This window comes from Cynoglossus semilaevis, chromosome 1 (assembly GCF_000523025.1).
Source record: "Cynoglossus semilaevis isolate Cse_v1.0 chromosome 1, Cse_v1.0, whole genome shotgun sequence".
NCBI lineage: Eukaryota > Metazoa > Chordata > Actinopteri > Pleuronectiformes > Cynoglossidae > Cynoglossus > Cynoglossus semilaevis.
This window is the reverse complement of record NC_024307.1, coordinates 2,950,743-2,961,382: the sequence shown is the minus strand read 5'-3', so window position 1 is coordinate 2,961,382 and position 10,640 is coordinate 2,950,743. Positions and strand designations below refer to the sequence as shown.

Below are 10,640 nucleotides of genomic sequence, written 5' to 3'. Positions count from 1 at the left end.
ACCACGTTTGTCTCCACAAGCAGTGGTGTAACTCCCTAAAGCTTGGTGGCCCGTCTTTGCCCTCTCCTCCCTCCTCTGTCATCATGATGCTGCAACCATCTCTGCTCCTCTCTCTCTCTCTCTGTGTCTCTGTGTCTCTCTCTCTCTCTCTCTCTTCATTTCCTGTGATGCACAGACAGTGGGGAGTTCATTGAATAATTCAGAATTAGCATGAATTTTTTAAAGCTAAAGTCTTTCTCTTTATTCCTGGTGAAACACGCTGTGCAGGAAAAGGCCACCAAGGCTGTTCCGCAGAAAATCTTCTCAGCTAAACGCTCCTCGGTTTTTATTCCTGCAAATCACTGTTGTTGTTTTTTTTTTTCTCTCTCTCTCTCAGTCTTTGTTGCCTTTTCAAAGCCAGAAGCTGTATATTTTCTGCTCAACCTGATTCTGAGAATCTGTTGGTTTTTCTCTCTCGGAGTGGTTTCCATGTGAGGAGTTAATATCTGATCTAACTCTTCATTTTCTAGTCGTCAGAAAAGAAGAATTCACAGAAACCAGGTCTCACAGTGAGAAAGCACACTGACCCAGTTTTAACCTCCAGTTTGAAACCTGTGGGAGGGGGGTGGGGGGGTGGGGGGGTGGAGGGGTGCATTCCTCCCTTGGATGAGGTCATCAGCTCAGGCTTTTCCAAGGTCGTCACTCATGCAGTGTTTATGGGAATTTGGAAAGGAATTCATTTGCTCATGACGACATTTTACAGTGGAAACATAAACACAGTATTTTCTGCCCCCCCCCCCCCCCCCCCCCGCCCGCCCCTCCCTCTCCTACTCAGCCCTGAACGTGAACCCCCTCATCGACATAAACAGCCAAAACCATCTTCAAACAGCGTCTAAATAAAGAATTTCACTAAGTAATTCCCTCTGAGAATACTTTTCCTTTTTTTTTTCTTTTTTTGTTCCACTCCTCTTCTCCTTCAGCTCCTCTTTACCGCCCCCTTCAGTCCCACATGAGGGGTAAGAACCCCTGGCCCTAGGTCTGCAGTTGTCTCCCTAACACCAGTCCCTGCTCTAACTGCAGCCAGCAGAGGAGGAGGAGGAGGAGGACTGGGGGGTTGGGGGGGTTCCTAAAGTTAAAATGTTTTTTTTTTTTTGTTTTCTGAACAAAATTGATGTCATGATAACGGTGCTTCGTTTTGTCTTTTTTAGCTAATTCAGGCGGCTCCTTCCAAGGCCCCCAGACCCCCCAGTCTTCAGGCAGCAGCTCCACAGCAGACGCAGCAGTGGATCTGAAGCCCCCCACCCCAGCTACCACCCCACTGGGTCAGGTCACACCTCTGCCTCCCAACAGGTATCCCAACTGTCATTTGTACTTTAAATATAAAACTATTTTTTTAACTACTACTATTCAGTAGCGATGCAGTAACGAATTAAAAAATAGTAGAAAAAATGATTAATATTTATTTACTATGTTATTAAATTGATGACCTAAAAGGTAAACAAAAGCTCAGTCAGTGTTGAGAAGGTCTAAAGACAAATAATAATAATGACAATTATTATTGCTATTATTATTATTATTGAAAATTATATTTAGTAAATATTTTGCCACCATATACTGTACCTAACATTATAAGTAAGTATATAAATTACAGTATTATTACAGTAAGTAAATAAATGTGTCCGTATTTATCAACAATGTTTGTGACCTTTTCACTTTTCTAACTTTTAATGCCTGAATTTCCACTGAAGTGAATGAACTTCCCTCTCTCCTTCCTCACCTCGTCCAGGACTAGCGTCAGTGTTCAGGACCCCTTCTCTGAGGTGAGCGACCCAGCCTTCCAGAAGCGTACCACCTCCCTACCCCCCTCGGCTCCTTACCAGCAGGGCCTCAACATGCCTGAAATGATGATGAGGATGCAGTACGACGCCAAGGACCCCTTCGCTGGGATGAGGAAAAGTAAGTGAAGCACAAAAATCATAAAAGTTCCCCCTCGGTTTTTCAAAATCAGACTGTAAAAAAAAAAACACACATACACAAACCAGTCACATGACCTCACGTGTATATTTTTTACAATGACCAATGGTAAATGCATAGAAAACATGAAGAAAAAAGTTAAAAGTCCAAGAAGTGTTTTATTTGTCCAAGAAAATGGTTCATTCTTTCTGTTTCTCCCTGCATTTCATGTACAGTCCAACGGGTTAAAAGCTACAGTTAGCATGTTAGCTTTGACGCTATCTTCGATAGGCTTCTTCTTCTTCTTTTTTGGGAATAATGTATTATATTATATATATATTGTAATAATTATTCAATATTATATAATATTCAATATTGGGCAATATTTAATATTTCTACTCTTTACGGCCACATCTCTAAATTACCGGTTGGTGTTCGACTTTGTTGACTCATTAAGTCACTTTTTAGACGTCGTTTAGAACTTCGAGAAAACTTCGGTCCATGACAGACTGTGTATTTAACATTTGTATCTGCAATTCCAGCATTTTTAAACGCGTTTAATACGTACGTGATGCAGCGTCCTGATTGGCTGATTTGATATTTGCGTTAACGTGTATATGTGATTTTATGTCAATTTTAAAAAACATACGTTTGTTTTCCCTCCCAGCACTATGAAAGGTGACCACGTGACCTGCTCGTTACACCACCCGAGCCTTTAAGGGAACTAACGCCAGCTCATCCGACGCTGCTGTAACTTTTGCCTTCGCCTCGTCTTAACTTTGTTCGCTCTTTTCATCTTCCTCATTTCCAACCTTTCATCTTTTCCCACCCCCGCTGAGCGGCACCTGTTTTCGGCGTTTAGTTTTCAGAACAAACAGCAGTTAAAGAAAGGGAACCGCGGCTCCTCTGAAGGCTGATGAGAATGGAGTCTGAATGAGTAATGTGGACGATGTCGGCTGCATAACAACAGTAATAGGTCGAACCGTGAAAACCGCGCAGTATTCATAGAGGACTGCTGCCACCTGCTGGTTAAAAACAAGACAACTGGATAAGGACTTGTTTGGTTTTGTTGGATTGGAAAGTTTATTGCAAATATGGTCATTTAAAAAAAATTAATAAATATGGCCAAATACAGCATAGTAGTTAATAGTTTTATATTATATTTTTTTAAAAAGAGAGGAAATTAAGCAAAAGAAATGATTTCTTGACGGACATCAACTTGAGTGATTTGAAAAATAGTGATGTATATGATTTGCATCAACATGGTTCTTGATGTGAATATTTAAAAATTTTCTTTTTAAATAAATTTTCTTTTGGGGGGTGTTTTTTTTGTTTGGTTTGTTTTTTTACATTTTAATGTATAGTTGAATTGCTGAATTTCATATTCTTCCTTCCTTCCTTCCCCCAGTGGCAGGAGCTGATCCATACATGCCCAGTCAGATGCCTGCTGGTGGTATGCAGGACATGTACGGTCGACCCCCCACTGCACTCAGCATCAACCAACGCTCACAGTACCCATACGGGCCGGGCTACGACAGGAGGTACGTACACGGGCCGTCAGTGACGTACACGGACATTTTGGGGGTGGAGGGGGCTCGGTGAAAACGAAGGGCTCCTTGTTCAGCGTAATGAACCACCAAAACACTTGGTGTGAATTCAAATAAATCATTTTTAATTTTTAATAAAATCACAGGAACAGTTCTGACCTTTTCAAAGGTCCTAAACAGTTAACATGACTATTAGTGTTACTACACGCTATTAATCGAGAAAACATTAATTAATTTTAAAAAAATGAACTTTCAAAGGGAATTACAAAGGATTACGAGGAGTGATTTTTCTTTTATTATTGTAAGTCAGACACATGTCAGTGATTTATTGTCAGAGTTTTTTTGTGTTTGCCCCTCAGACCTGATCATGTGATGGGGATGGAGGGTGGGGGGGGCATGGGCCCCCCAGGGAGTCAGAACAACCTGGGCCCTGCTAACAGTGAAGGCAACATGTACTCTCCCAGCAGATATCCTTCACAACAGAGGTCAGAGACTGTGTGTGTGTGTGTCTGTGTGTGTGTGTAGAATCCACGTATAGACAGTGATAAAAACTGATGTCAGCGAGTGATAAATGTGGTCTCACTCCTCTCTTCTTCTTCTTCTCACGTACAGACAGTGATAAAAACTAATGTCAGCGAGTGATAAATGCGGTCTCACTCCTCTCTTCTTCTTCTTCTTCTTCTTCTTCTTCTTCTTCTTCTTCTTCAGACATGATGGCTACGGTCAGCAGTATCCCAGCATGCCATATGGGATGCATCCATCTGGGATGTATCCACAGCAGCAGGTGAGACACAGCTCTAAGGTCTACTGTATCTGTGCCTCGTGAAAGCGACGCAGTTCATGATGCTCTAGAGAAAATAACATCGGCAAATTAGTTAAATTAAATTACATTAAATTACTATCAAGGTAATGTAGTTGTAAATATAATAACATGTTGTACTATAGTTCTGTTGATCCTGACACCGATCTGTTACCGTTCCACACCAGCAGGGCTACAAACGGCCCATGGACGGCATGTACGGACCTCCACCCAAGAGGCATGAAAGTGACATGTACCCCATGGCGTATGGCAACCAGCAGCCAGACATGTACAACCACTACCCCAGTGGCTATTCAGAACACAGAGCCCTGCAGGGGCAGTTCTCCTACCCCTACCCCCGTGACCGTATGGGCCCCTCTGGCCAGAGCCAACACGGTATGATGGGTGGAGTTCCTACCCCTAACCACGTCGCCGATGGGCCCAACATGTGGCCCTCCAGGACGGACCTGGGCTATCCCTATCCCAACCGACAGGGACCCCCATCTCAAATGGCGCCGTACGGCTCTATGGGCAGAGACGACATGGACGGGCGTCCGGGTCAGGACCAGTGGCATCGTCAGTCTCCCTACATGTCCTCGTCCGGAGGTATGCCTCCCTTGCCTTCCCGCCAGCCGTCATCGTATTCCAACTCCTCGTCCATGGTCAACCACCTGCCCAGAGCCCCCAGTCCGGGGGCCTTCCAGCGATCTCTGGACTCCCGTATGTCCCCCAGCAAAGTACCGTTCATGTCCCCTATGAAGATGCCCAAGCCTGGCATGTCCATGATGGGCCCCCAGGGCAGTGGACCCATGGGGCAGTACCCTCCCAACCTGAGGAGGGATCTCAACTACCCACAGGGGTCAGTGGAGGCCACACTGCCCATCCTGAAGCCCCGTCGAAAGCTGACCTCGAAGGACACCGGTGAGTCCGGTTCTTCCGTTCTTTTGGTTGTTTCTGTTCCAACGTGTTTCTAATCAAAAACACCCACAATGCATTAGTTCGGCAGTCCACCCTGAGGTGACTGCAAGGGAAGGAATTCCAGTGCTCAATGTCCCTTTTATCATCTGGGCATGTCTGATCATCATCCCCTCCACCCCCACCCTCCTCCCCCTTGTTCCAAAACATCCCACTGTTTCAATCCCAGGAACGCCTGAGGCCTGGCGCATCATGATGTCTCTGAAGTCGGGCCTGTTGGCGGAGAGCACGTGGGCTCTAGACACAATCAACATCCTGCTGTACGATGACAGTACGGTGGCCTCTTTTAACCTCTCCCAGGTAAAGTCCGTTTGACTGACAGGTCAATGGGCCTTTAGCGCCGCTGGAGGAGGAGCTAATGTAGAGTGTGTTCTAATACTGGTCCAGTTCCTTGGTGTCTTTATGTGCATTTGTTTGACACGTTAAACAAGAAGCAGCAGCTGATACTTGACAGTGATGCTGTTAGCAGCATTTAGCCGCTAGCTAAGTGCCTTCTGTTCTGAAAGCAGCAATATGTTAAATATAAAATTAAATTAGTTTAATTTTAAATATATACAATATATCAGAGCTTTTCACTTCGACCAGACATGGGCAAACTGTGGCCCGTGGGCCAAATACGGCACGCTGGTCTTTCCAATCCGTCCCGCAAAACACAGGTGGAAGATATAGGAAAGACTGACTTCAATCCTAATGTTTCATGCCTTTCAAGGAATAAACTGTAATTTCAGGTGATGCCACTAGATGGTGGCAGACGTCAGATGTGCCAAATTGTCTTATCTCCACTGACGTTACCCTGTCTCTGTCTGACAGTTGCCTGGGTTCCTGGAGCTTATCGTAGAGTACTTCCGTCGCTGTCTGATCGAGATCTTTGGAATCCTGGAAGAATTTGAGGTGGGGACTGTAGCACAGAGGAATCTCCTTAATCCGACCTCCGACCAGAAGAACAAAAGTCAGACCTCAGACCCCGAAGAGGAGTTGGATGTTCGGCCCGAGCCACAGTCCATTGCTGCTGCAGTGAAACCAGGGGAGCAAACAGGACGAACAGCACAGGAAGTTCCATCTGTAGCTGCAGAGGCAGGAACGGCTGTGGGAGACGACGGGAAGGAGGACGGTGCTGAGGCTAGCATCAAGACGGAGAGCAAGAATAATGAAGCGAGGCAGGAAGAGGCTAAAGAAGTGAAAGAAGAAGAGGAGGAGAGGGCGAAGGATCCAGAGAGTAAGATGGAGTCGACAAACCAGTCCGTGTTAGAGCTAGAACCTAAACCTAAACAAGCCAGCAAGTACGATAAACTTCCCATCAAAATCGTCCACAAAGAGGACCTAATTGAAGACATCACCGAGCGCTTAGGATACATCACTGAGTTCACCAGTGGTCTGCTGCACTGGCAGGCTGGTGGAGGCGACTCCACGGCCCACATCCAGACACACTTTGAACCGCGGCTTGGACCACCTGCTGGGGCAGAGGAGAAAGTGCAAACAGAGAACGGGGAAGAAAACGAAGCAGAGAACCAATCAGTGAAAAGCATCACGGCCACCATCGATGACGTCCTCTGCGCTCGGGTCGATGCCCTGTCGTACAACCACCCTGCACGCTTCTTCCCATCCTACCCCTTCAGGGTGCACTCTGACGGCCAGCAGGACCACATCACGCTGCTGGAGGACGAGCCTCGCTGCCTGGACGACGCGCCGCTCTCCACGACGTCCGCCTGGCAGGAATCGCTGTCCAAGCGGTGTCTCTGTGTCTCCAACATCGTCCGAAGCCTGTCCTTCATTCCAGGCAACGACTTGGACATGTCACGCCACCCGGCACTGGTCCTGCTGCTGGGTAGGCTGCTTCTGCTGGACCACCAGCACCCAGAGAGAAACAGATCGCCCCCTAGCTTTCAGAGAGACGAACAGCAGGAGCAGGGCTTGTCGAGCAGCAAAGAGGAGTGGTGGTGGGAGTGTCTGAGCCTGCTCAGGGAAAACGCCATGGTCACGCTAGCCAACATCTCCGGGCAACTGGACCTCTCCACCTACTCGGACACCATCTGCCTCCCCATCCTGGACGGTCTCCTCCACTGGATGGTGTGTCCATCGGCCGAGGCCCAGGACCCTTTCCCTTCAGCAGCGCCCCACTCCCTGCTCAGTCCCCAGAGGTTGGTGTTGGAGTGCCTTTGCAAGCTCAGCATCCACGACGGAAACGTAGACCTCCTGTTGGCCACGCCGCCCTTCAGTCGACAGGAGAAACTGTTCAGCGTCCTGCTCCGCTACGTGGGTCAGAGGAACGCGCAGGTGTACAGGGAGATGGCGGTGGCCGTCCTCTCCCACCTGGCACAGGGAGACCCCACGGCTGCACGCGCTATAGCCATGCAGAAGGGCAGCGTGGGTAATTTGGTAGGCTTCTTGGAGGATGGCGTCAGCATGGCGCAGTACCAGCAGAACCCTCACAGCTTACTGCACATGGGCCACCCGCCTTTGGACCCACCTAGCATCAACATGCTGTGCAGAGCAGCTAAAGGCCTCCTGGCTATGGCTAAGGTGGAAGAGAACAAGACAGAGTTTGTGCTGTATGAAAGCAGGTTGTTAGAAATCTCCATCTCCTCGGTGCTCAGTGCAGGAGTGGTGGCCGTCATCTGCCAAGTCCTCTTTCACTTGGGGAAGTTATGACAGGAGGAGCGGCTGGACTTCTGATGACAAAACGTGTCTGTGGTTTTTTTTCTATTTTTTATTTATCAAAATAACAGAACATGTTTGTTTGTTTTTTCACATCAACAAATGATTAATGTAAAGCTTCCAGAGCCCGTGGGGAAACCCCGGTTCTGGGTTCTTTGAAGATGCTCATTTGAATAATTATCACACAAAAAAAAAAGGTTTAATACCTGCTGGTGTTGGATTGCTACGTTTGATTTTTTTTTTGCTTTGGTTTCTCGTTGGGTTGAGTTGTCAGCCGCAGCCGCCACCAGAGTTTGGTGCTGAATTCAACTGTTTCATTGGCGTTGCTAGGTCACTAAGATATTTTTCAGTTTTATAACTGCCAGTGTACGCTCACCCATGTTTCGTTAAACTGAGTATTTATTTAAAATGTGACGCTGTACAGTGGTTTGGACTTTTGTTGCCAACAGCTGTGGGGTATAAACACTGACTTTTAAGAGTTAAAAGTTAAAAGTATATGTCTCCATCGCTGGAAGATAAATTGTGCAATATAGGAGTAGAGCAAGTTTTTTGGGGGGAGGTTGGGGGAGGCAGGAAGATAATACAGATCTTTAAAAGACAGCTGCAGTGTATGCTCAAAGCCATGGGGAGGCAGCATTGCACCAGCCAATCAACTTGAGAGCAGAGCATCTGTCGTAAGACGTGTCTAACTTATCAATCACAGCCTCAACACGTGTCACAGATAAACTTTGTGTTTCCAAAGCACTTGTGTTACGTCTGAGTTTTTTTGTTTTGTTTTTTTGTGTTTTTTTTCATCACTGTGTAAATAAACTGTTGTACAATGGAGCCACACGGTTCTTTCGGTCTCTGTCGAGCCTAGCAAGAGATGGGACTTTCTGACTATTATAATAAATGCTTTTATTGTTGGTAAAATTTGTTATTGTTATTATACATATTTTGTTAATCGGGTCAAATATTTGAACAAGGCAGATGTATCTGATGTTTCGATGTACAAAAAAAAAAACAACTCCTGTATGCATTGTATTATAGCTGAGAAAACAATCGCTTTGGTAATCAAACATGGAAGTGCCAGGGTGAGAGGGTATCAACGAGAGGAAACCACGCAGGAAACCTGAACATGTTTCTGTTTGTTACTGTCCTCCATCGATGTCAATGGGCGTATTTTTAAATCCGGATGATGCCGAAAAAGAAAAAGGACCTGGAAGGCTCATTGTAAACTTTGCCTTTTTTGCCGCAGTGTCTCTCTTTTATTCAGTATACACCTTTATATTCTGTGCTGCACATGTCACAAATAAATGTACGATGAACATCGTTACACCCCGGAGGGATTGCATTATGTCCAGACAATCTTAGGCCAATAAAACAAACGTCAACTGCTTCAACGTCAGCTGCCTGTCAATGACGTTTCTATCGGTTTGTGAAAATGTTTCTGTCAGACGGAAATGTTGCCGCGGTGCTAGGGGGAAAAAAAGGGGTTCACAGGATGGATGAGATAAGGATTCGGCTTCTTTCATTATGACGTTGATTTTAAAGAATAAATGCAGAGTTATTTCTATCAGTTCATTGTTGACATACGGTATATTTCATATGTGTAGCAACAATTTGTTCTTTATTCGACACCTAAGTCAGTGTTGAACAACTTTTTTTTTTACAGAAAATCAATTCCACGGCAACACCACCGATAATTTCCCATGACACACCTGGCCTCCGACCCGCGAGTGCTGAGCTGAAATGTCAACGTCGAAGATCGTGTCATGCCGTGGGCCAACCATTCACACTCACACGTAGGGTCACTTTACAGTCAACAGTTAACCTGATACGTCGTGTTTTTGCAGTGAGTGATTAAACCAAAGTACCTGGACAAAGAATCCACGCAGCCGCTTGGACAACATTGGAAGAGACGCGGAGATCGAACCGGTGACTAACCGCTTTTCCACTGTTTGTCCCGGTTTTGTTGTGAAAACATGAAGTTTTAATGCCTTGCCTTTCAAACAAACAAACAAACAAAACAAACTTATAAACTGTGGACTGAGGATAAACATGACTTCAAGAGAGAAGAGAGGGCGAAACGTGTAATACCAGTTCTCACCACTTGAGGCCAATAGAACTCTTATTATATAAGACAGTGTTCACACTTTGTTGGCTTGGGAGTTTCTTTTCAGTTGACCAGACCAACGTGATCCACCTACATTGATATTCTTTAATATATATTTTGCCATATGAGCTAAATATACTTTATATATATACATTATATGTTGATTAAATAGCTGTAGCTGTATGGCACATAGTCAAAAATGGTATTGTTGCTAGTCTAAAGTTGACGTTTATTTTTAATTATATGTTTAATTACTAATGCTCTATCAGTACTCCCTTTGCAATTTACTAGTAGATCCTATCATCTACTTATTGGGCACCTCTGATATTTTTTATGATTTTTTTTAATACAGTATATCCTCTGAAGTCACTGATATTCTTTTAAAAAAACTCACACATTTTTAGGTTAATGAAGAAAACGATCCTTACTGATTCTGAGGTATTTTAGCTCTTCTGGCAGCTCTGTTCGTCGGTCAGAGTTAGCTTACAGTATCAGTGGCTGGAACTGCAGTATCTTGAATCATCTGTACTTTGAACAAGCAAACATTTTCAGCTGAATGGGGAAAAAAAAAATTTTACACCCAGATTACATTTATTTGGTACATTTTGTTAAAAGTATTTCATATGTGTGCCAGTAG

At 45.2% G+C, this 10,640-nt stretch overlaps 1 protein-coding gene across 1 annotated transcript in view; it reads left to right on the top strand.

Annotated features, from left to right (window-relative positions):
- The window catches only part of arid1b (AT-rich interactive domain 1B), a gene marked incomplete at its 5' end in the record, with an annotated part of 17,022 nt that extends 7,653 nt beyond the window's left edge, over nt 1-9,369 (top strand). Inside the window, 8 exons of the mRNA XM_025059196.1 lie at nt 1,188-1,329; nt 1,766-1,935; nt 3,341-3,473; nt 3,839-3,964; nt 4,188-4,263; nt 4,470-5,199; nt 5,423-5,553; nt 6,064-9,369. Of these exons, the coding sequence (XP_024914964.1) occupies nt 1,188-1,329; nt 1,766-1,935; nt 3,341-3,473; nt 3,839-3,964; nt 4,188-4,263; nt 4,470-5,199; nt 5,423-5,553; nt 6,064-7,902 (3,347 nt within the window). The remainder of the gene's footprint in view (nt 1-1,187; nt 1,330-1,765; nt 1,936-3,340; nt 3,474-3,838; nt 3,965-4,187; nt 4,264-4,469; nt 5,200-5,422; nt 5,554-6,063) is intronic.
- Nucleotides 9,370-10,640: the final 1,271 nt, after the last annotated feature.